Raw genomic sequence first — 25,844 nt, forward strand, 5'->3', positions numbered from 1 at the left:
TGAAAAAATATTCTTTAAAAAATCCACGCCTTGCGGGTCTTTGAAAAAATATTCTTTAAAAAATCCACGCCTTGCGGGTCTTTGAAAAAATATTCTTTAAAAAATCCACGCCTTGCGGGTCTTTGAAAAAATATTCTTTAAAAAATCCACGCCTTGCGGGTCTTTGAAAAAATATTCTTTAAAAAATCCACGCCTTGCGGGTCTTTGAAAAAATATTCTTTAAAAAATCCACGCCTTGCGGGTCTTTGAAAAAATATTCTTTAAAAAATCCACGCCTTGCGGGTCTTTGAAAAAATATTCTTTAAAAAATCCACGCCTTGCGGGTCTTTGAAAAAATATTCTTTAAAAAATCCACGCCTTGCGGGTCTTTGAAAAAATATTCTTTAAAAAATCCACGCCTTGCGGGTCTTTGAAAAAATATTCTTTAAAAAATCCACGCCTTGCGGGTCTTTGAAAAAATATTCTTTAAAAAATCCACGCCTTGCGGGTCTTTGAAAAAATATTCTTTAAAAAATCCACGCCTTGCGGGTCTTTGAAAAAATATTCTTTAAAAAATCCACGCCTTGCGGGTCTTTGAAAAAATATTCTTTAAAAAATCCACGCCTTGCGGGTCTTTGAAAAAATATTCTTTAAAAAATCCACGCCTTGCGGGTCTTTGAAAAAATATTCTTTAAAAAATCCACGCCTTGCGGGTCTTTGAAAAAATTTTCTTTAAAAATCCACGCTTATTGGTCCTTAAAGATTATTATTTTCCAAATCTACCACTCCGTGGACTATCTCATATCATCTTAAATCTTGGTGTTGTTTGCAAAAGTTCAATATTTTGTGGTTTAGCAACTATTTAAAGTGCAAGTACCTGCAAAAGCCAACAACAACAACAAAATAAACAGAAAACTCCATCCAAAATGAAGCAGAAAAATTGCGGCTGCATTCAAAACAACATCTACAAAAAATAACCTTGTCTGTGGGCAAAGCTAAAAGTTAGCAGCATTCTAGGTAACAGCATCCAAGTTTGCAAAGATTTTGTTTTTTTTTTCTTCTGTGGTTTGCCTTCGAACCGAAAATATTTGAAAATCATTCAGTATAGCCAACGACGTCATACATTGAACATCGCCACACCACATTACGGTCAAAATTCGATAATACTTTTTCAGGTCAATTAAATGTACACAAGTAAGAAAGATAAATCAAATATTTGTTAATACGTTTCTATGACAGACAGTCAGACAAGTGGATCGTTTCGGGGGTTGTCTGGTCTCTTGGCAAACACGTGTTGCCAATATCAATTGCAAAGACGGCCGATGGCTGGTAATAAAAACAATTATTTAATGCATGATTACACAAGTTATGCGGATTTTTTTTCTTGATGAATATGTTTGTGTGTCACTTTGTGCAGGCCAGCTGAGCTAGTGGCCAATCGAATAAAAATTTAAACAAACATAAATTGTTTTTATGCAGCAGTCTTTATAATGTATGTGGGTATATAGGTTTGTCGCTATTACTTCGTCTCCAAGCAAACAAAATACATTGACCAGCATCAGTAACAAGAAAAAAACGCTACAACAACAAGAAGAACCATGCTACAACAACTATCCAACCGCCAAGAAAACAAGATTTGAACGACAGTTTGTTGTGAATGCACGAAATCAGGTTTGTGTCTTAAGTCGTTTGTTTTGTTTTGCTCGTTTTTTGGTTCGTTTACAACGTCTGCTATCTCAGACCAATGAAACATGTTTGATCAAAGTTTTTTTTCTGTTTTATTTTTTTTTTCTTTATTAAAATATACAACTTCTTTTGCCTTTGTTTGATTTTATTTCCTTTTGTCAGTTCGTTATCAACGTATCATTGAATGGAATGTTGCAGTGAGTTTTTGGAATTTTTGTTTTAAAATTAAAATAAAACAATGAAATTATTTGTTGTGCTTTTAAAAAAATTAATATTTATAGAATGAAAAATTAAATATCTAAAGAATTATGAAATATTCTGTTAATATGAAAAGTGAGAAAAGTGTTTTTAAAAAGTGAAATTAAAAGAGTGGAAGCAAATAAACAAACATGGAATAAATAAAAAGACCCATAAGGCGTGGATTTTTTAAAGAATAATATTTCAAAGACCCATAAGGCGTGGATTTTTTAAAGAATAATTTTTCAAAGACCCATAAGGCGTGGATTTTTTAAAGAATAATTTTTCAAAGACCCATAAGGCGTGGATTTTTTAAAGAATAATTTTTCAAAGACCCATAAGGCGTGGATTTTTTAAAGAATAATTTTTCAAAGACCCATAAGGCGTGGATTTTTTAAAGAATAATTTTTCAAAGACCCATAAGGCGTGGATTTTTTAAAGAATAATTTTTCAAAGACCCATAAGGCGTGGATTTTTTAAAGAATAATTTTTCAAAGACCCATAAGGCGTGGATTTTTTAAAGAATAATTTTTCAAAGACCCATAAGGCGTGGATTTTTTAAAGAATAATTTTTCAAAGACCCATAAGGCGTGGATTTTTTAAAGAATAATTTTTCAAAGACCCATAAGGCGTGGATTTTTTAAAGAATAATTTTTCAAAGACCCATAAGGCGTGGATTTTTTAAAGAATAATTTTTCAAAGACCCATAAGGCGTGGATTTTTTAAAGAATAATTTTTCAAAGACCCATAAGGCGTGGATTTTTTAAAGAATAATTTTTCAAAGACCCATAAGGCGTGGATTTTTTAAAGAATAATTTTTCAAAGACCCATAAGGCGTGGATTTTTTAAAGAATAATTTTTCAAAGACCCATAAGGCGTGGATTTTTTAAAGAATAATTTTTCAAAGACCCATAAGGCGTGAATTTTTTAAAGAATAATTTTTCATAGGCCCATAAGGCGTGGATTTTTTAAAGAATAATTTTTCAAAGACCCATAAGGCGTGGATTTTTTACAGAATAATTTTTCATAGGCCCATAAGGCGTGGATTTTTTAAAGAATAATTTTTCAAAGACCCATAAGGCGTGGATTTTTTAAAGAATAATTTTTCATAGGCCCATAAGGCGTTGATTTTTTAAAAAAATATTTTTCTCAAAGACCCATAAGGCGTGGATTTTTTAAAAACTAATTTTTTCAAAGACCCATAAGAAGTGGATTTTTTAAAAACTATTTTTTTCAAAGACCCATAAGACGTGGATTTTTTAAAAACTAATTTTTTCAAAGACCCATAAGACGTGGATTTTTTAATGAAAGTTTTTTTTTCTGGTCGAACCAAGGCATGGATTTTTTAAAAACTATTTTTTTCATAGACCCATAAGACGTGGATTTTTTTAAAAATATTTTTCTCAAAGACCCATAAGGCCTGGATTTTTTAAAGAATAATTTTTCCAGAGACTTTTTTGAAGAATAATTTTTTCCAGCACCCATAAGGCGTGGATTTTTTAAAGAATATTTTTTCCAGAGACTTTTTTGAAGAACAATTTTCTCCAGCACTCATAAGGCGTGGATTTTTTAAAGAATAATTTTTCAAAGACCCATAAGTCGTGAATTTTTTAAAGAATTTTCCAGGACCCATATGGCGTGGATTTTTTATACCCTACACAACTATGTTGTCAGGGTATTATAGCTTTGTGTAGCCCCAAAAGTTTGTAACGCCGCGAAATATTGGTCCTAGACCCAACTTTAAGTATACCAATCGTCATATCTCGACTAGCTGAGTCGATCTAGACATGTATGTCCTTCCTTCCTCCGTCTGTCCATTATAATTTGTATGTACTCGGGACCCCGGGCCTCCCCTCTGCGTACGTCCCTGGTCAGGGATATCGGCTATAATTTTTGGTGATGATCAGTTAAAAATTTTGGGATAAAGTGGACCGAAAACTTAATTTTTTATGTTTTTTCGAGGCGATCTATAGGCCACAATTATAATCCGAACATCACAACACAATTCACGGTGAAGGGTATCTGGACAAGTAATTAGAAGGGCTGTACTCAATATTTGGAATATTCGGAAAATATGTCAGTGTAAGGAAGACGTGCTGTCGATCTTTAGTCGGGCAAGAGGGTGCAACTATCACGAAATATTGCCCACGCTCAGAAAAAATGTCGGCAGAAAGTTAGAGTTCCGTGGTAGTTGTGTAGGGTATGGTCGGCCCCGTCCGACTATACTGCTCCGCTCACTGGTTAAAGAATAATTTTTTCCAGCACCCATAAAGGTGGATTTTTTAAAGAATAATTTTTCAAGCACTCATATTTTTTAAAGACTCATTTTTCCAAAGACTTATAGGGCGTGAAATTTTTATGAAAACTTTTAGAATTACTCAATAATTCCTTCTTTGTCTTCAGCATATAGTTTTTATACAACTTTTTATTTAATATTGTTTGTTATGACCTTGCAATACAGTGACTAGCAAAGTCTATAGATGATATACTTTTTTAAATTGTTATATAGTTTGTTTTTATGGTTTATCAATTTTGTTAAAGTTGGAGTATTCCATGGTGGTCTAGTGTTTTTGTTGACATTTCTTTTCGGAACAGTTTTAGATATGATATGCACCATTTCATTTAGAGTATTACATGATTGAAGCTTAGACCAGTCAACAGATAGATATCGGATATAAGCACATCTCATATAAGAAAAATCGCATATAAGAAAGATTATCAGAAACCCCGAGCTTATACTTTCTTATATTCGATAATTCCATATAAGAAAAAAACGCATATAAGAAAGAAATCTCCGATTTTGTTGAGTTTCTTATATCCGATATGTACTGTAATAAATTAAGTTGAACTTAATGAGCTTTAAAAAAATAGATTTCTGATTTACTGGGTAAATTATTAGAGGGGTAATAAATTTGTTACTGTTATCGCACGTAGTTTTTGTTACAAAATCATGATTTTCGGTATTTTCAATCCATTTTACATTTGAAAAGTTAAAATCTCCAAGTGCTATTAAAATATCATTTGAGTTTGCTTCCTGAAAAGCATAAGTAATAAATTCGTGTTTCATATATATTTCAGTATCTGAAGAAGGGGTCACATATGAACAGGTTATGAATAAAGACAATTTATTTAGAAGAAACATTACGACGATCTCAATGTCTAACGGTGTAGGACATAAAATGTTATCACTAAGAAATTTAGATGATACGGCTATTAAAACTCCGCCACCTCTGCTTTTTAAACTACATTCTCGATCACGTCTGAAAATTTGATATTTTGTACTAATGTCTTCTTATACCAAATTATTATCTCACATTTGCGTTTAAATGTCATAGAGTTCATGTGATCTTCTTTTTCACAATTTAATTCGATTTGATTACTTCAAAAGTAAAATAAATATTGAGATATTCAAAATAATTTTGCAAAATATTCGTATGATTATGTGAATCATTCACATAATACCATGGTGTCTAGTGGATGTTTGATCTTTCTTCACCATACCAGGAAGGTACATCGAATGTGTGTCAAAATCCCACGCCAAAAGACAATAGTTTCAATTTTTATTTTTTATTTCATAGATAAGATGGTTATAAACTTATAATTAGCTGCTTATATTAACATAAAATTGTCATTAATAACTATACACATATGTAAACACGCATCGACATACACACAGGTATATTTTATAATTCGTGTATAAGATTGTGATATGCGATTTAAGAAAGTTTGTCTGGGATTGACTGATTCATACTATAAATGGAACTGATAAATGGATTTGAATTCTTTTAAGTATCCAATATTATCAGAATATTATGAGATCAGATATTGGATTGAATGGTCGTGAATGAAGAAAAACCTCGAAGTTGTTTGTTCGCCTTGAAAAAGTTTTTGCGGCAGCTAAGCCTATAAAAATGTTAAGTTTATATGAGTTGTAGATTTCTAATTCCCTACATTAAACGCCTGCACCAGTGCCTTTCTCCATCATTGACCCGTGTGTGAATAATGACAGACCTGGTGTGACCCAAGTTCCGCGACATTCAGGCATCCTGTAATTTAATCAGAGTGTTCAGTGGTTGGAGGTCCAAGATCGCATTCAAGGCTGCTTGTGGCATGCTTCTTAGCGCTCCGGTAGTAAGGATCGAAGCCGATCGCTCTGATCTCTGGTCTTAATCCTCACTCCTGACCTATGGAGTTTTTGCAGGAATAGAGTGCTATTAGTCTTTTCTTAGAGCATTCCTCAACATTCCTATTCCACGTTAATTTGTGGTCAAGCTATTGTACCAATATATTTTGCTTCTTCAGAAAGAGTCACTTCACCCAAAGATGGCAAGCGGAAATTTGGAATCTTACGTTTCATAGTGAAGAGCACCAATTAAATGTGTGTTAGTGGGGTTTACACCAAGACCATTGACGTGTGACCAGTTGGACAGAGTTGAAAGGGCGCTCTCCATAATATCTGAAATGGTCGTCAGAAACTTCACACCGAGTAGCAAGACTACATAATCGATATTGGCTACACCATATATAATAAGATGATCGAATTTCAGCAGCATCTCATTTATCACCAGAAGCCACAGAAGAGGAGATAATACTCCTCCCTGTGGTGTGCCTCTGTTGACAGATTTCCTCACGGAACTCTCTCCTACGTATGCGTTGATAATTCTGCTTTCCAGCATTCTATCAATCCAGAGTTTACGAGAGCAGAGTGGATAGCCTCTAGCATCACATTGTTGAAGGCCCCTTCACTAACGAGGAACGCAGCCAAAGTGTAGCCGGAGGACTCCATATACTTCTCGATACGCCCAACCATCTCATGTAAAAGGCTGTCCACTGACTTGCCTTTGATGTAGGCATGCTGAAAGTTGCTAATTTTATTTGGATCAATAGCATAAATGTCCAAAACAGCCGAAAAACGTAATTTAAAGTATGTGGTTAACACTTGTTCTCTTTTTGATATTTTCGTCAGTCGTTTTTGTGATGGATTTTTAGTTACGCTCACATAATCCCTCTCAATTTATTCTGTACACCATTGATTAATAGTATTCCTAATTTCTGAGTCTAGTAACCTTTCTAAAGTCTTGAGGGGAAAGGAAGAGGCTAATCGGTCTATAGTCCTTTGGTAGCGTATGACTCGACTTCCCGGTTTTCGGGATAAAGGTCGTTGTTACATCTTTCCTAGGTATGCACGATAACAGTAGACAAGCCCTAAAAATGTCTTGCAGAGTGGCTAATACTGGGCGTGGAGATTTGTAGGGTTTAAAATTATTTATCGCCCATTGGGTATTTTATAGTGTTTTCTATGAGTTTCTCCTCCTACCTGGTTCGAACTATAAGCCGATGCGTACACTGCACATCTTCATGGACATGGTCCTTAAAGCCAGGAAAGTGGGTTGATTAGAAGATTGTACTCTGCGAAATCTGTCCACGCCGTCACTTCGCTTAACTACCTATAGACTTTGGCTCACTATAGCAAAATCTGGCCGTGTACTGCACATCGTCATTATGGTCCTACAACCAGGGAATTGGGTTGAAGATAGAAGATCAAGAGTCTCACTACCAGATTTTGTCCACGTCCCGTCACTTCGCTTATGACTATATAGACTTTGGATCTTCAGATAGTACTCTGCGAAATCTTCGTTAACTCCTTCGATTGACTAACTATAGCAGACCAAAGACTCACTTTTAGCCTTCTTGATTTCACTCTTGTACCTATTGAACTATTTTCTATAAACGTCTTAATCAGTTCTGAGTTTTGTCTTACTAGCTCTATTATATGCTTTCCTTGCAGCCTTCCTCAAAGATGCGTTAGTAATACCATACCATTGCAATGCCTAGGCTTTACTTAGTACTCACTTAGAAGTCAAATTGTCGGACTATACATTAATGTACAAAGGATCTCTAACACACCAATTTCAGCATGCCATTCTGAATATCTAATGAAGCCAAATAAATTTAAACCGAATACAATTTTTTCTCATCAATTTTTATTTCCTCTTTTCCAGCGAACACCATTCTTTAGTCAAACCATACTAAAGAATGCATCGTCTTGCCGATACCGATGTACCTGTTGGAGTACTAAGCACAAATCAAATGATAAATATACAAAATAACGCCATGAACAATTTAAATAATCCACCACAAGGCATTGGTTCCCATACCAGCGGCCCCGCTACGTCAGCCTTTGATGCATTACCAAAACCTTTTGTACAATCGATGAAAACCTTATTCGATATTTTGGATGATCAACGAAGTGGTTTTGTGAAATTTGTCGATATCGAAAAAGGATGGCAGGATGATGGCAGTAAAGGTTTACCCCGCGGTGTCATCGAGTCGTTAAGAAAAGTGACACCACCCAGTGGTCTATTGACATTTGAACGGTTTTGTGCTGGCTTGAAATTGTGTCTGCTAAGGAATCAAAATGGTCAGCAGCAACCACAACATAACCTAGAATCACCACAACAACAAATAAAAAGTAATCTGGTAACGAATAATATTTCTTCGTGGAAAACCAAATCACCCAGTAAAGGACAACGACCACCCTCAGCACCCACATTGGATATTGAAAATCCATTGCCGCGGAATCCATGGTCAGGAAATAGAACTTTAAGTCTACCCCAGCTAAGTCCAGATTCTGAGGTTGATCTGCAAACCACAAATAATATTATTCGTTCGGTATACAACAGCCCACCGCCGCCGCCAAAACCACCAAGGGCATCGGTACTAAATGCCAATGCAGGAGGAAATCCCATCACAAATAACAGCACTTCAGTTAACAATGTCATCATGGATAAAGCTGAGATCCGCAACGCCTTGCAAAATTGGCAAATGGGTGTGCTGCGCAATGAAATCGATTCGAAAGATAAACAAAAATCCACGAATTTCTTGCAACAATGTGGTTATCGTGGCAGTGCCGATGGTGGTTCATCATCGGCCACAGATAGTGGGAATTTTTCAAATGCTCCATTGAAAAAGGCCTCGGTTAAGCGACGGGAACCCAGAAGACATACCTTACAGAATGGTATCGATTATAATATGCTCAAACGTCTGAAACAATTTGAAGAGGAACGAGAGGTGCTGTTGTTGGGTTTAGATGCCGTGGACAAGGCCCGTGAATGGTATTTACAGCAGTTGGTCAATGTCCAGGAGAAAATTAAATATTTGGGTAGAATGGGTTCGACAAATGTAAGTTCGATTTTAAAAGTTGCTTTAAAATACCTACAATTTATAAAAAGAAGTCCAGTATTGAGAATTTTTATACTCTGAAAATTTGAGCTATCAAATTCATAACTCTTTCGATTGACTCACTATAGCAGACCCAAGACTAACGTTTAGCCTTCTTAATTTCACTCTTGTACCTATTGAACTGTTATCTATAAACGTCCCAATCTGTACTGAGTTTTGTCTTACTAGCTCTATTATGTGCTTTCTTTGCAGCCTTCCTCAAGGAAGCATTAGTAATAACATACCATTGCAATGTCTAGGCTTAACTTAGTACTCACTTAGAAGCCAAATTATATGATTTCAGACCTTGCATGTTAATTACATTGGCTTTGCATGAAATGGCAATGTATAAAAGAACATCGTAGTCAAACTTGATTTTGGACCCCTTTCTCCTTTATTCTTTTACAATAAAAGAAGCCAGTTTATCTTGCCAATACTGAAGTCATCTTATGTATTTCCCCCTTTAGAAAATTTTCCACTAAGAAATTGCAAACTTTCAATAAAACATCTAACAAAATCTACATCAGAATTATCTTCACTACCACAGACTTGTTTTCACTACAAGAACACATTTTAATATTTCCCCCTCATTTTCAGGAACAATGGTCGGAGGTGCAACAGGAACGACTTAATTTCCAGAGGGCACGTGTCCTTGAAGTTAATCGCAGTCTATCCGTATTAGCCGACACCTGGGACCGTGGTGGTGGCTTTCCATTTCATTTTAATCTGGCCTTTCGGACACCACCAAAAATACCCTCCAATCGAACGTCAACATCCTTAAGCAATACCATAGCAGATCGTTTACGTCAACAGAATCGCCTGCTGGCCAATGAGGGCCACTTGAAAAGTGAACGTATTGTTATGCTAGAACGAGAGAAACAGACTTTATTAGCGGAATTATTTGAATTGAAACAGCGATCGGGTGCACGCCATACCAATAGTTATTTGAATGTTTTAAGTCAATCATCGCCCGGTTGTAGTACCTCATCGGGCGGCGGTGGTGGTTTGGGTGATGCTGATGTTGTTTATTAAATGGCGGTAATATTTAAAAAATAATTAATTAAAATATATTGTAGTTTAGCTTAGAATTAATGAAATTAAATAAAAATTATATTATAATAATTTTATAAAGAATAAAGAAGAATATACAAATCTCCGAAAAAAGTTGTGAATATGCGAAGAAATTAACCTGCCTATATTGGCATTTTTAGTAACGAATTTTTAAACCTTCAGAATCTGATTTGAATACAATCTAATGATCTGTTCCAGAACCTGCAACTATGTACAACATCTTACTACGATAAAAAATGTTCCTTTATGATATGATATCGTGCGTTCCAGATCTATGGAACGAGGTAAAGGTCAATAGGACAATCAAAAGGACAATAGACCCATTAGCCTATCATCCTTTCTCCTCAAGACTCTCGAACGACTGATCGACCTGGTGCTTAGGACTTATGTAGACAACACCTCTCTTAGCAATTCACAGCACGCATATATAAAAGGCAAGTCTGTGGAATCTGATTTGCATGAGGTGGTATATTGAGAAAAATAAAACTAGAACTTTACGTTGGCTGCCTTCTTATATCTAAGTCCGTAAACTACTCACTTAAAAATGCAATATGTTTTCTGTCTAATTTCTATAGCCATCGAAACTATTTCCCACCTACCTCCTAATACTTTTTTAGCTTCTTATCTTAACTTTCTCCCATACAGATCTCTCCATATCTATCATGGATGATCACAATGTACGGGCGGACGGTCTCAGAGTGCTGCACATCCCCTAACCTAACCTTCATCGAATTTAAAATTTGTGTTTGAAAAAATAATATTGTAGTTTTTGCTGTAAATATTGGCCTGCCAGTAATCTGAATCACCTCTTTTATATTTTTAAAGACATTTCTAACTGTTCTTTAGATCGGGAAATCTTTTCCTATAGGAGCACCTTACTTTAAAATGAGGTAATCCCACTGCAAGGATTTGAGTTTTCTCCAATCAACTGATTAAAATAGGTTTTATGTTTTAATTCACGGTAACATATATCAAGTAGAACAAGCTCAATACTTTGTCCCCCATATTCAAATATGTATTATGTTTGAAATATTGAATCTTGTGAGCCACTTGGTCTGTTCCCGTACTGCAAGAATCTACTAGATTTTACTATTTTCTTCGATAACATAAAGGAAAATTCGTTATCGTAGTAAAAAGTAGTAGATTCTTGCAGTGCGGGAACAGACCAACTATAGAACTAGTGCTCACAGGTGGTTTTATACACTTAAACGTAGATTTTTAATAATAATGTTCTAGAGGTGATTCGAGGCTAAACCTGAATTTGTAAAGAATATATTATCAAAAACCATCAAACCTATAACCATAAATTTTTAACAAATTAAAGGTTTAACCATGGATTTTTAAAGAATATTTTTATAAGGATCATTTAAACTATAACCGAAGATTTTTAAACAAGTAAAAACGTCGTTAAATTCGGCCTGGCGGAACTTTTTATACTCTCCACCTTGAGCTGGACATTTAATGTACCGGTAATCTTTCGATATTTTTATATATCGTGGGCTGTACCATGGTTAATTTTTGATAGGAAGATTTGACACATGATTAGAACGAAATTACGGCAAATTCGCTACAATAAACGTGTCCATAATCCGTGAAATACGGAATAAAACCCGGTATCGTTGTATTGGGGCTATCGTGAAAAGGAAGCCAATATTGATAATTTTTTCTAGGAAGATTTGATACCCTATTTGAATTCAAAATGTAAAATTATATACCGAATACCGAAATTTGGAAGGTATGGGTCTATATTAAAAAGTCGATGAATATTGATAATTCTTGGTGGGAAGAGGTGTCACCCAATGAAAAAAGTCTTTCTCTTATAGGGATTTTCAATTAAGCGGGTTTTCATTTAAGCGGGTTTTCATTTAAGCGAAGTAAAATGTTTGAAAATTCATCCGAATATTAGTTTATAATTTTTGGTTTCAATTAAACGATTTTTTCGATAAACCGGTGTTCGCTTATCCGAATTCGTCTGTATAAGGGATTTCCCTTATAGCAACGTGAAATTAGCCGGCATAATTAGTTTATGTGCCAACAATATATCTGTATTTTATTGAGAACAAAAATTGAGTAGTAATTCATTATCGCTTTGCTGATCCTCCATTTTTCTGCATTGCACACACACTCGTAGTTAACGATAAAAATCAAAATATTTTATTTCTTAGAAATTATTCAAGGTAACAATCATTTTCAATTTACACCTAAATCATCAATCCTCTTTGTATAACCACTAAATGCAAATGGTCATATCGATGTTATTATTCAGGATTTGGGAACCGTCTCATATACTTATTCAGTTGTTTATAATTTAGCTCTTTGCCGGGTGTAACAATACCCTTATTAATGGTTTCCTTGGCGGTTGCTTTCCGATCCATATAGACTTTGTAGCACCGTTTAAATTGTGTGATTTCCTTGTGACACATTTTCTCCACGAAATCATTCTCCTTGAGGCAGGCAAACAGCACTGACATCTCCTGCAGACAGGCTACATCTGAACCCGAATCTGCTTTACCACTGACAGTGTTCTTCAGACGCAATGGTAAAATCTCTTGGAATGGAACATCAGCCTCGTTTTGTGGAGTGCGTGCTTGACGTTTGGCAAAGAGGGCAGCAGTTGGTATACGCATGCTGTTCGAAAGGTTGGAATTCAGTTGTTAGAATTGTAAAATTTGAAACATACAACGAAGTTGTATTAATTAGACTCACCTGGATCCAAATTTTATTTGATAAAAATCCAAAGAATACGAAAAATATCCAGCCAGCGGCCCCAAAAAATTTGCGGTTGTTACGAAAGTTATTTTTTGAAATTACAAAGCTGACATGGAAAAGGGACGGCGTAGTAGTTTGAAAGCCTAGCACAAAGCAAAATGATTGATAAAGATTAGAATAAAAACAAAAACACCGACACAGGGATAGCAAGATGAAGTATGGGAAACATAGAAGAAATGGCAAAATAATGATTTTGGCACAAAACTGTTGGGTTTTAAGGTTGGTACACACTATCAGTTTCGTATGAAACACACATTTTGGGATTTCTACAATAGATTCGGTGAGTCAATAGAAGGGCTTAATGAAACAGCAATATATAACAAAATAACCCTATTTTCGCACTTATATCAAACATATTTTGCGGGTTGCAATGTGATCATCCACGAAAAGAAAAAGATATGGAGTGAAAAAAAGAGGGGTAGAGAGAGATGAGAAGCTTACAAGGACAGAAAATATACTACGTGCCTAGGTTGGACTTTCCCAACCACTTTGGGTTTCTAATGATGCTGTAGATTAGAGCAGGTTCCGTTGTTGAGAAGAAACTAAGACTGGGTGGAAAGTGAGCACACACTAGTCTGTGCCGTCTGTAGGCCAGGACTGGGCAGCGACATAGGAGGCGTTCAATTGTCTCCCTCTCCTCCTCTTCAACGCAGAGTCTACAGTAATCAGTAACATCATGGTCCCTTTTACTGGTAAAGGCCCTGATATTGCAATGACCAGTAATGATTCCTGTCATTACTCTTATTTCAGCTTTGCTCAGGTTGAACAGTGATTGTGTCCTTTTGGTAGACAGAATCGGCCAAATAGATCTTGACACATTGCACCTAGGTTCGTTGGGCCAAAAGTTCATAGGCTCTTTCGCCAAAGAACGCCTCAAAGTTCCGATAAAGATGACATATGGATGGTTTGATTGAGCCATCAATTGCTAGATTTGTATATTGAGATCTTCGTCTAGCTAATTCGTCTGCTCTCTCATTACCAATAATATCGGTTCAACGATTTCTGCATCCACAATTTTTATCAATTCCCCTGCATTCCAAATCGCGAAGATCTCAGCTTGGAAAACACTACAGTTTGTAGGTAAGCTCAAGGCCTAGCCTTTCACAGTAAACGCCAGCCCCTGTACCTTCTTCCATCTTGGATCCGTCTGTAGAGAAAACCATACCGTCCCCAAAGGTCCCTTTAACACAGTTTTTTGTTTTTTTTTACTTCTGTTTGTTATTAATCAGCCACACTCTGCTTTTTTCCTCTAAATTTAATTTCGCGGCAACAGTCCGCTGAAGAACAATTTTCGAAACACATCAATTTATTTCATTATACCCATATACAAAAGTCCCATTTAAATTCCATTATGTTGAGGTTTCTATCCCAGTTTTTCAACCTAGGTTCTGTAATTTCCTCACAGCGAAAATAACTTTCTAGCTGAGAATTTGCAAAGAATTGCACCCATACCTACATTAGAGGAATATTCAAAACACTCCAAACGGTGGAGGGTGTTCAATAGTCGGTGCGAACGAATTTAACCGTTTTTCCATTGTTATCAACAATTTTCACCTTTCTCCCCTGTTCGTATCATTAATCATATGAAAACAGTTCCGTTGGTTCATTTCACAAAACCATACAATTGAACCCGTTCGTTCCGGAACGATACAACTCTAAACAATTGATACGTTGTTTTTTTATTAGATTTTTTTCTGTAATAAATTAAGTGAATTTGTTGTTAAACAAAAAATTAAAAAGTAAAACAATAACACACACACTCTCACGTATATATAAACAAAGTCAAACACACACAAAAAAGAAAAACAAACGAATAAAAATGAGCGTACCCGAGACAAATAATAGTGCACCTGTAACTCCAGCTAATTATACGCCAGCTACATCAAAAAGGCAATTATCAACCTAATTTTTATTTGATATTCCTATACATAATTTCAGTGTTTTCTATTGAATGGAATTTAAAGATATTGTATCGAAGAATTTTGAAGAAATAATGAATTGGAGAAATAAAAGTGACCAAAAATATGCAATGTTTGTGTGTGTGCTCCAATTATGAAGCAAGTCATAAACTCGGGTGGTAAACTAGAATAATACCTTGGCTGGCCACTGGTACATATTTCTAATTGGAACATGCAATGGTGATCCATGATTAGCAAATTACAAATGCAATGGAATTGAGTTTTAGCTATTGCAAGGGAATCAAATTTTGCAAGAAATGCCTCCACGGCTTTTTTATAAGAGACCTTAAATAGTTATTGTTTGTAAGTGTTTTTTTTAATAAGTTTCCCACTTTTTTTCATTATTTTTAGACAACTGTCCAGATTTCATCCTTACCATGGCAACAACATAATTCTATGTGAAGATAATACAGTCGCTTTTCGTAAGACCAGCTTTGCCGATGCGGTTACATTTTCCGAAAAACCCTTACAAATGGGTGAAATTTTTCTGGTAGAGATTGAGAAAAATGAACGTGGCTGGTCGGGCCATATGCGTTTGGGTCTAACACAATTGCTGCCCGATGTTTTGGGTTCAATGGATTCGGGTTTGCCACAATTTGCATTACCAGATTTGGCAAATTTAGGTACCTGTTGGATATTTCCTATATCAAAATTTGAATCTCATACACTGACACCACGTTCAAATGCCGGTGATGGTGGAGGTGGCGGAAGTGGTAGTGATAATTCGGCATTAGCTACGACAAACAATGGACAACCCTCAACAAGTTCAGCTGGATCAACAAAAAGTAAGTTTGGAGTTTTTTTTGGCACTCTCTAACACAGGCACATATATATATATATATATATATGTAAGCATTTGTATGTAATTTGCATTGAAATTATATTGAGGGTTCAATCACCTAAACCAGGTGAGTTTTTTACTTCCATAAATTACAGTCACAAAAAGGAGGGAAATCAACGCATTAACATCAGTAATTTTTAATTAGTCAGTCAATATGAATAAGAGATTAGTTTCTTCATACAATCGGAAATAATTTTAACTTTTTATCAGATTTTGGAATTTAAAATATTTATTTTTTTTTTGTACCCTCAGACTTATGTAAAAGTAGTAGATTCTTGCAGTACGGGAACAGACCAATTGTTATTATTATTTTAAATACCCTCAGGCATGGTATAATAATAAAAGGTAACAGCAAGTGTTGTTGTACAAAAAACGATACAACAACCACATGGAAATTTGTTGTTGTAAGTTCTACTAGTGTCAACTCATTTGACAGAAAAATGTAAACAAACAAACAAATTATCATGAAATTATTTTTATTTTGAAAATGGAATATTTTCGAATCCTCAAAATAAAAAAAAACATGAATGAAAATCTATCAAATTTATATTTCTATCGCTTCCACATCTATCCTTTAATTGAGCCATTGCCATATATATATGTGTAACACATATGACAATGCTGGGAATAGCGAGTAATTCCTTCAACAAAGATTTGCTTCCTCAAGCTTTCCCAGCAGGCAGATTGAGTAAATTGAATACGGGAGCACATTAAAAAAGAACAATTTCAAATTGTATGCGTTCCCAATTTTCCTGTTGGGTGATTTTTAAAAACATAATTTGTCAAATGCATATTGACACTAGTATTACGTTGGAATCAAATCAGCTGGGATTTGCTGTTACCTTTTATAATTGTACCATGACCTTTAGGCTTAAGGCTACCCAGCAAACATTTTTTCCGAAGTTTTCTGATATCAGTTTTTTTCGAGTAATCTGCACATAATCTGAAAGAAAATATAACTGTACCAAGGGTCTGGCGTCTACTGTGAAAGCCTAGGCCTTGAGTTTACCTACAAGTTGGATTGCAACTGTATGGGTTTCCAAGCTCAAATCTTCGCGATTTGGAAGGCAACGGTATTGATAAAAAGTGTGGATGCAGAGGTCGTTGAACCGGTGACTATCTTCGTGGATAGTCAAGCGGCTCTTAAAGCCATCAAATTTATTTATTTTATTTATTTAAACTCTTACATGTACACAAAGCCTTTTTTGGCCAATTATTATGAATACATTATGCGAAATCGTTGATATATGAGGCCGTCCTCAAGTGTAGAACAGTTTAGGAAAAAGGTAAATTTTCCGAATTTTGGATCAAACGCCCATATAAATTTTCGAGTTTCAAATCTAATATTCGATAAATTTTCGAATTTTGAATCAATCATTTTTATTTCTTATTATAAATTCTTTTTATTCCTTATTATAAATACTTTAAATTTAAATTAAATTTATATACCCATGGTTCCTTTTAAGAATATACATAGAATCACTTTCTAAGTCGATTTATGCATGCCCGTCTGTCCGTCTGTTAAATTGTAAACATTTCGCATTTATTATCCGAATGAAATTAAAAATTGAAATTCGTGAAAATCGGTTCAGATTTAAATGTAGCTCCCAAATATATTTTCATCCGAATTTTAAAATTTAGGCCGATTGGCACGTAATTTTGCACAACGTACAACGTCTGTTAAATTGTAAACAAAGTGCAGGTCGCATTTATTATCCGAATGAAATTAAAAATTGAAATTCGTGAAAATCGGTTCAGATTTAAATGTAGCTCCCAAATATATTTTCATCCGAATTTTAAAATTTAGGCCGATTGGCACGTAATTTTGCCTAACGTGTATCAAGTTTTATTGAAATTGGTTCAGATTTAGATATAGCTCCCATATATATTTTCGTCAGATTTTTAGCAAATGGTGCGCCAAAGCGTCAAATTAAGGTCGATTGGCACGAAATTTCGCACAACTTACTGAATTTAGGATAGCCTAACGTGTGCCTATTTTTATAGAAATCGGTTCAGATTTATATATAGATAGCCTAATGTGTTCCAAGTTTTATTGAAATCTGTTCAGATTTAGATATAGCTCTCATATATACTTTCACCCTTTGTACCAAATTTCGGCGAATTCGCTTGAATAGCACGCTCAAGAACCCCAAAATTTCAAAAATTGATGGGTACCTTTATATGGGGGAAAAACCTAAACATGGACCGATATAGCTCTTCTTCGAATCTGACTTATGTGCAGAGAAAAGACAACTCTATGCAAAATTTTGGCGGTCTATCTAAATTCGTTTAGAGGCTAGAGTAATTACAACTGACGGACGAACATGCATAAATCGTCATGGAAGTTTACGCCGATCAAGAATATATATACTTTATGGGGTCGGAAAAGATTATTTCGACAAGTTATAAGAGGAAAAACAAACTTAATATACCCTCCATTCTAAGGAGGGTATAAAAAGATACAAATGTACCTGTTTATTGACCGCAGGGTTATGTTGGGTTCACAACACAGATCACAGATCTGTTAACAGATCAACAGCCCAATTTCATGTCAATGGTCATTAAAAAATGTTATGTCTGTTAGGATACATCTCTTGAATATAGGCAAAGTGGTAAAGGGTATTATATAGTCAATCCCGTCCGACTTTTCTACTTTCTTTACTTTTTTATCCAATTTAGAATTTTTATTTTTTTATCTATATTTTTTTGTATTTTCCAGGTAGTATTTTAGGCGACTCAATGTATGTGCGTACACCCCGTGGTATGATACCCAAACGTTTGCTGAGACCAACTGCCGCCGATGGCATATTGCTGACAGACAAAGGATCCCGTATTGGTGTTGTATTTATACCCACCGAAAATGATAAGACAAAGGGTGAAATGCATTTCATTATCAATGGTGTGGATCAGGGACCGTGTACCCGAGATATACCACTGGATGAGGCACCACCCCTGCATGTGGTCATTGATGTGTATGGCACAACAAAACAAATACGCATCATACAATTATATGGCAGTGAGTACAATAAATATTAATTATTTTGTTCAAAAAAAATTAATTCCATTTTTTCAGTTGTTTCGCTACAAAATGCTTGCCGTGATGCTATACTCTTAAATATGAAACCACAAAATATTGACAAATTACCATTGCCAGAGCGTTTAAAGAATTTCCTTAAAGGTCAAGATTAATTAGTAATTATAATATAAATTTAATTAATTAACAAACAAGCAAACAATAAGAACTAACAACTAACACAAAACAAAAGCAAATACATTTGTATTACTAACACAAACAAAAAACAACAACAACAATGCAAAATAACTATTATAATGTTAGAAACAAAAAAACAAATCCTTTATGATACTGGGTATAAACATGAAATTATAAATTTCCTTATTATTTGAAAAAGTAAATATTTTTTTTTATATACACCAACAGTCCTATATTATAATAAGAACTCTTTTTGTTCCCTTCCTATTCTATACTTAAAAATATATTCTCAATACTTATTATTATTATTAATTCGCACAAACAAAAAAACTATTCTAAAAATAATTATCTTAAGTTTTAATTTTATATACAGAAAAGAAAAAAACACCAACAATAACAACATACAGCAAGAGCAAAGCATTTGTATAATCACAATTGAAAATTTGTATATAACTATTTTCTTTGTTTTAAATATTATTTTATAAATTAAAATAATTTCACATACATTCACACACAAACATGAAATGAAATAAAATATATATGAGTGTTTATTTTTTGATTATAAAATGAGAAATCATTTGAAGAAAGGGAAGAAATCCGATTTTGATGTCTCATCTAGGAAGAATTTTTGAGAATAATTTAGAAATCAAAAGAAGGGAATAATGAAGAGCACATGGTATAAATGATATATCATTATTTTCGAATTTAATTTTCCTTGATAAACATTTTGAGAATTAATTACTGAATATTCTATGATGAGGTTCCCCTTGTAACAGAAAATCTAAATGGTATAATCTAATCACCTATTAGGTCTTCATTTAGACTTCTTTTTGTTTCAATTTTATTTTCCACAAATAATGTTAATGCAAAGATTGCGTGTGTTAGCTAAGCAAAATGGCTTTGAATTAATTAGAAAAATAATGCAAAGAAATAAAAACAATTAAAAATCAAAGTGTTACAACAATGTGGCGGTAGGCAAGCAGACGAGATAGATTGGCCAGACATAATTCCAACAATCATTGTTTTGTTATAGACCATTAACTTATATACAAACACACCCACACATACTCATTTACATACAAACATCAACAGTCAACACCATTTCTTGATGATGAGTGCGCACTGTTTAGAAACAAATAAATAAAAAATCAAATTTGCAAAAGAACAACAAACAAATGTTACCTTAATTAATAAGAAAATTTATAATGCATAAAAAATGAAAACAAAAATATATATTATCCTATTTAAAACAAAAGTTTATTATAATTATTGCCAATTATATATATATATATATATGATGAAATGAATCTCTATTATTTAGACAATCCTCTATTTGTTTTATATATTTAATGTTTTGTAAAACAAATCATTATTTTTATTTTTTCAATTAAAAAAACCTTATATATTTTAAGTTATTTCTTTTTGTACGTCTGATGTAGTTTGTAAGTCCAAAATTGTACATTCCATTAATGTTATTATTTTATATATGAATATAATTACAAAAAATAACAACAAAAAGATGCCATTGTTTTTTCTTCCCTGTGTTAAACTGAGGCGTGGGTTTTTTAAAAATATTTTTTTTAATAGGCATGGATTTTTCAAAATATTTCTTTAATAGGCGTGGATTTTTTCAAATTATTTTTTAAATAGGCGTGGATTTTTTTCAAAATATTTTTTTAATAGGAGTGGATTTTTCTTTAAAATATTTTTTTTAAATAGGCGTGGATTTTTTCAATTTTCTTTTAACAGGCGTGGATTTTTTAAAAAGATTTTTTTTAAATAGGCGTGGATTTTTTAAAAATATTTTTTTTAATAGGCGTGGATTTTTTAAAAATATTTTTTTTTAAATAGGCGTGGATTTTTTAAAAATATTTTTTTTTAAATAGGCGTGGATTTTTTAAAAATATTTTTTTAAATAGGCGTGGATTTTTTAAAAATATTTTTTTAAATAGGCGTGGATTTTTTAAAAATATTTTTTTAAATAGGCGTGGATTTTTTAAAAATATTTTTTTTAAATAGGCGTGGATTTTTTAAAAATAATTTTTTTATGCGTTGATTTTTTAAAAATATTTTTTTAAAAGGCGGGATCTTTTACAAATATTTTATTAAAAGGCGTGGATTTTTTAAAAATAATTTTTTTTAAATAGGCTTTGATTTTTTAAAAATATTTTTTTTTTAAATATTTTTTCAAGGCGTGGATTTTTTAAAAATATTTTTTTTAAATATTTTTTCAAGGCGTGGATTTTTTAAAAATATTTTTTTAAATAGGCGTGGATTTTTCAAAAATATTTTTTTAAATAGGCGTGGATTTTTTAATAATATTTTTTTAAATAGGCGTGGATTTTTTAAAAATATTTTTTTAAATAGGCGTGGATTTTTTAAAAATATTTTTTTAAATAGGCGTGGATTTTTTAAAAATATTTTTTTAAATAGGCGTGGATTTTTTAAAAATATTTTTTTAAATAGGCGTGGATTTTTTAAAAATATTTTTTTAAATAGGCGTGGATTTTTTAAAAATATTTTTTTAAATAGGCGTGGATTTTTTAAAAATATTTTTTTAAATAGGCATGGATTTTTTAAAAATATTTTTTAAATAGGCGTGGATTTTCTATATTTTTTTAAATAGGCGTGGATTTTTTAAAAATATTTTTTAAATGTCCACTAAATAGGCGTGGATTTTTTAAAAATATTTTTTAAATAGGCGTTGATTTTTTAAAAATATTTTTTTAAATAGGCGTGCATTTTTTAAAAATATTTTTTTAAATAGGCGTGGATTTTTTAAAAATATTTTTTTAAATAGGCGTGCATTTTTTAAAAATATTTTTTTAAATAGGCGTGGATTTTTTAAAAATATTTTTTTAAATAGGCGTGGATTTTTTTAAATAGGCGTGCATTTTTTAAAAATATTTTTTTAAATAGGCGTGGATTTTTTAAAAATATTTTTTTTAAATAGGCGTGGATTTTTTAAAAATATTTTTTTAAATAGGCGTGCATTTTTTAAAAATATTTTTTTAAATAGGCGTGCATTTTTTAAAAATATTTTTTTAAATAGGCGTGCATTTTTTAAAAATATTTTTTTAAATAGGCGTGCATTTTTTAAAAATATTTTTTTAAATAGGCGTGCATTTTTTAAAAATATTTTTTTAAATAGGCGTGCATTTTTTAAAAATATTTTTTTTAAATAGGCGTGCATTTTTTAAAAATATTTTTTTAAATAGGCGTGGATTTTTTAAAAATATTTTTTTAAATAGGCGTGGATTTTTTAAAAATATTTTTTTAAATAGGCGTGGATTTTTTAAAAATATTTTTTTAAATAGGCGTGAATTTGTTGTCGTAAATTTGTTTAAATATTTTTAATTACCAAACAATTTTAAACTTCCAAACAAGGTTTTAATTTTTTTTAATTATGTTAGTGTGAATTATTATGTGGGTGTGTGTCTACTATAAAATAAACAACATTTTTTTGTTTTGTTTTAACAATCTACTTATAATAAAATAGGTATTTATTTTATTTTTCACTTTCTTCGTTTTTTCATTTTACTTAATAATGTTTAAAAAAAATAAAATCTATTTTTTATTATTTATAATAAACACAAAAAAATGGTTATACTTCTAAAAATTGTTTATCAAATTGTAATATTAATAATTGTTTTTAATATTTTTACTTTTTATTATTTTTTAATTTACCCATTTGTTTTGATTTCTGTTTGAGTTTATTTTGTTTAATGGGTTTACCTTCGAGCAGGGTGGGTGAGGAAGTCAGATCGGCATCATTTTTCGGTGTTTTGTTTTTCTTTTGGGGTGGCGTAGAAGCTTCGGCCGATTTCTTTTGTTCCTTTTGAGGTGGTTTAGCTAAAGCTGTTGGTTGTGGCTGTTGTTGTTTCTCCTGTTTATTCTTTTTAGTTTGTTGGGGTTTTTGTTGTTGTGGTTTTTCTTCAGCTTTCTGCTCATTATTTTTCTGTTTGGGTTTCTGTGGTTTCTCTGTGGACTTTTGTTTTTCAACAGGTTGTTGTTTCTTTACTTCAACGAGTTGTGATGATTTTTTCACTTCGGCAGTTTCCTGGGATTGTTGTTTATTTTTCTTCTTATTCTTTTGAGGCTTCTCTTCGGGAGTCTCTTTCTCCTCAACTGTGGTCTTAGAATCGACCTTTTTATTTTCCACATTTTTCTTTTCGTTTTTATTATTTTCCTTCTTATCCTTGACCTCTCCGTTTGTTTTTGCCTTATCCTCAGCGGGGGCATCCTTTTTCTTTTTGGGTACCTTTACCGGTGGTTCAAATACCTTGGCAATATATTTCTGTTTGCTTTGTTCCAATTTTTGTTTCTTAATGGTCAAATCCAATTCGCTGAGTACAGGTTTACCGGCACGTTTACCCAATTTTTTGCCCTTGGCCAATTCCTCACCATCAGCGGCTCCTTCTTCACCATCCTCGGCATTGAGAAGTTCAACCTTTTCTTCGTCAGCTGTGGCTATACCCTCGTCCAATTGCTTCTCATCCTCCTCTTGCTGTTCCTTACTCACCGGTATGGTATTGGAGAATTTCTTCAATTTAGCCACAAAGAAACCATCCATGTTATGGGTGTGGGGATAATAACGTCTGGTCAAATTCAAAGATGGATGGAATCTGTATTGGCGATATTTGGTGAACCCTTCAACACCGAAATCGAGGCCAGTTGGTACCAATTTAACATTACGTTTCTTCAGAACATAATCAATGACCCATTCATTTTCTTCCGGCAACACCGAACAGGTGGAATAGACAATGTAACCACCTGTAGCGGACTTGGCATCGGTACAATCGATGGCCGTTAGCAAAAGTTTACGTTGCAAGTTGTAACATCTCTGGACATCAACGGGACATTTGGTTGTCTTGACACTGGGATCTTTGGAAACAACACCAGTACCAGTACAGGGAGCATCCAATAGAATTCTATCGAAACCGGTCATAATTTGTCTAAACTTAGCACCATCTTCGCAGGACACAATGGAGTTGACCACACCCAAACGATGGAAATTGGCAACAACGGCCTTAATACGATCCTTGTTGGCATCATTGGCAAACAACACACCGGTATTCTTCATGACAGCAGCAATATGGGAACCCTTGCCACCTGGCGCAGAACACATATCCAAAATTCTTTCATTTTCTTGGGGAGCCAAGGCCATAACAGGCAGCATAGAAGAGGCACCTTGGATCATATAATGACCAGCCAAATATTCTGGGGTGGCACCCAAGGGTACTTGGGAACTGTAGATAACCAAACCAACCTTGGTCCATTTTCCCAAGGGATCTAAATTAACACCACGATTAATTAGGGCAGCAGCTAAGTCCCTTCTTCTGGTCTTCAAGGTATTGGTGCGTATAGTCAGAGGTCTAGCCACTTCTGAGGCTTCCAAATACTCCATAAGTTCGCTCAATGGGAACATGTCCATTAGTTTGCCCATAAGGAATTCATTGTAACTGTAGTAGACACACAAATCCTTGCGCAACAGGTCCATATAATCACTTCTGGGCCTGTCAGGTTGGCGATACTTATTGAAATCGGACAATACCAGTGTCACATCCTTGATGCGTTGTTGAATTTCCTGCAAAGTGATTTCTTTTTCTTCATCCTCTTCGGGGAATTGGAATATCTCTTGTTGATCAACGGACATTTGCATTTCCTCGGCAGCCAATTTGGCTTCTTTGGCTTCACGTTTTTTCAATTTCTTATTTTGTTTTTCAATGGGCAGTAGGTCTTCATCATCGTCGTCGTCCTCATCATCATCTTCGTCGTCATCATCATCATCCTCATCACCAGAAACATCAAAATCATCATCAGAATTTGCCTCATCATCATCTGATAAATCATCCAATTTTCCCAATTTAATCTTGGCGTCATCGTCCTCAGATTCCTCTTCATCTTCCTCCTCACCATCTTCTTCGTCATCATCGTCTTCCTCCTCGACTTCTTCATCATCGTCATCATCACTGGCGTCAACTTCTTCATCATCCTCATCTTCTTCTACATCATCTTGTTCCTCATCATCACTCTCCTCCTCTTCAACTTCCTCGGCTTCTTCTTCAATGAATTGTTTGCCAGCCTTCTTCTGTTTGGGCTTTAACCATTCTTGGTTATCATCTGTAAAACCTTTAGCTTTCTTTTGCTTGGCTTTGTTATTCTTGGCCACCACTTGTTGTTTCTCCTCCTCCTCAGATTCCACTTCACTTTCCACCTCCATCTTGCCATTACCATTTAGATTTTCCTTCTCTTCCTCTTCATCACTGTCACTGTGATATTCTTTTTGTTTCCTCTGCTGGAATTTCTTTTCCTTGGCCAATTTTTGTTTCTCCTTAATGATTTGTTTACTCTTCAGTCTTTTGGCCAAACGCTGTTTCTGGCGATGCGACAACTTTTTGTCCTCTTCCTCCATGGGAGCTGTAAGCAAGAAATCGAAATTCTAGAAATGTGACCACCAACTGTTGGCTGCAGATAAAAAACTTACCAAATGTCTTCTTGGGGAATGTGGGTGGTCCCTGTTTACGTGCCTTCCGGCCCGGTCCCTTTTTCACTTTCTCACTATATTCCGCTTTACGACCCATTATTTATTTGTGGTCTTTTCTAATAGTTTTATTTAATAAAAATTAAAATTCAATTGGAAAATCTTAAAACTGTTTAAAGCGTGTGTTAAGAAATGCACGTGGAACCGGAGAGAGCAAATCAATGAATGAAAACAACAGCGAGCAAATGTCAATTTCAGTATGACATTTCTCTCGTAATGTGATGAACATATTGGAAGCGTAAGCGTATGGCGTCAAGAGCACAATGAAATGGAATTGAATGTTTAATTAAAAAAAATACTCAAGTGAGAAACTCGTTCACTCAGCTG

General features: G+C 33.7%; 4 protein-coding genes across 4 annotated transcripts; 2 read left to right on the plus strand and 2 right to left on the minus strand.

Annotated features, from left to right (window-relative positions):
- Positions 1–7,938: 7,938 nt before the first annotated feature.
- Positions 7,939–10,155, plus strand: LOC133337644 (suppressor APC domain-containing protein 2). Its single transcript, XM_061545852.1, has 3 exons — positions 7,939–8,374; positions 8,429–9,084; positions 9,721–10,155. The coding sequence occupies exons 1-3, from the start codon at positions 7,939–7,941 to the stop codon at positions 10,153–10,155; spliced, it is 1,527 nt and encodes a 508-aa protein (XP_061401836.1).
- Positions 10,156–12,452: 2,297 nt separating this feature from the next.
- On the minus strand, positions 12,453–12,826 carry LOC133337647 (small ribosomal subunit protein mS37). Its single transcript, XM_061545855.1, has one exon. The coding sequence runs from the start codon at positions 12,819–12,821 to the stop codon at positions 12,453–12,455; it is 369 nt and encodes a 122-aa protein (XP_061401839.1). The 5' UTR covers positions 12,822–12,826.
- Positions 12,827–14,782: 1,956 nt separating this feature from the next.
- On the plus strand, positions 14,783–18,962 carry LOC133337645 (neuralized-like protein 2). The gene is made up of 4 exons (XM_061545853.1): positions 14,783–14,853; positions 15,273–15,706; positions 18,482–18,778; positions 18,836–18,962. The coding sequence occupies exons 1-4, from the start codon at positions 14,783–14,785 to the stop codon at positions 18,949–18,951; spliced, it is 918 nt and encodes a 305-aa protein (XP_061401837.1). The 3' UTR covers positions 18,952–18,962.
- Positions 18,963–20,045: 1,083 nt separating this feature from the next.
- On the minus strand, positions 20,046–25,560 carry LOC133337646 (uncharacterized). The gene is made up of 4 exons (XM_061545854.1): positions 25,461–25,560; positions 25,059–25,393; positions 22,709–24,995; positions 20,046–20,095 (listed from the first exon to the last, which is right to left on the minus strand). The coding sequence occupies exons 1-4, from the start codon at positions 25,555–25,557 to the stop codon at positions 20,046–20,048; spliced, it is 2,769 nt and encodes a 922-aa protein (XP_061401838.1). The 5' UTR covers positions 25,558–25,560.
- Between the last annotated feature and the right edge of the window lie 284 nt (positions 25,561–25,844).

This window comes from Musca vetustissima, unplaced genomic scaffold (genome assembly GCF_032173495.1).
Source record: "Musca vetustissima isolate MV318-11 ecotype Yass unplaced genomic scaffold, APGP_CSIRO_Mvet_v1 utg25238, whole genome shotgun sequence".
In the NCBI taxonomy this organism is placed as follows: Eukaryota; Metazoa; Arthropoda; class Insecta; order Diptera; family Muscidae; genus Musca; species Musca vetustissima.

Excerpts from the sequence above, each read along its gene's own strand:
- LOC133337644 (XM_061545852.1), top strand. The coding sequence starts at position 7,939 with ATGCATCGTCTTGCCGATACCGATGTACCTGTTGGAGTACTAAGCACA. Across the intron at positions 8,375-8,428 it reads ACCACAACAACAAATAAAAA|GACAACGACCACCCTCAGCA; the intron begins GTAATCTGGTAA and ends CACCCAGTAAAG. Across the intron at positions 9,085-9,720 it reads GTAGAATGGGTTCGACAAAT|GAACAATGGTCGGAGGTGCA; the intron begins GTAAGTTCGATT and ends CCTCATTTTCAG.
- LOC133337647 (XM_061545855.1), bottom strand. The coding sequence starts at position 12,821 with ATGCGTATACCAACTGCTGCCCTCTTTGCCAAACGTCAAGCACGCACT.
- LOC133337645 (XM_061545853.1), top strand. The coding sequence starts at position 14,783 with ATGAGCGTACCCGAGACAAATAATAGTGCACCTGTAACTCCAGCTAAT. Across the intron at positions 14,854-15,272 it reads ACGCCAGCTACATCAAAAAG|ACAACTGTCCAGATTTCATC; the intron begins GCAATTATCAAC and ends CATTATTTTTAG. Across the intron at positions 18,779-18,835 it reads CATCATACAATTATATGGCA|TTGTTTCGCTACAAAATGCT; the intron begins GTGAGTACAATA and ends CCATTTTTTCAG.
- LOC133337646 (XM_061545854.1), bottom strand. The coding sequence starts at position 25,557 with ATGGGTCGTAAAGCGGAATATAGTGAGAAAGTGAAAAAGGGACCGGGC. Across the intron at positions 24,996-25,058 it reads TAAAGCCCAAACAGAAGAAG|GAACAAGATGATGTAGAAGA; the intron begins GCTGGCAAACAA and ends AGTGATGATGAG. Across the intron at positions 20,096-22,708 it reads CTCACCCACCCTGCTCGAAG|TGCGCACTCATCATCAAGAA; the intron begins GTAAACCCATTA and ends GTTTCTAAACAG.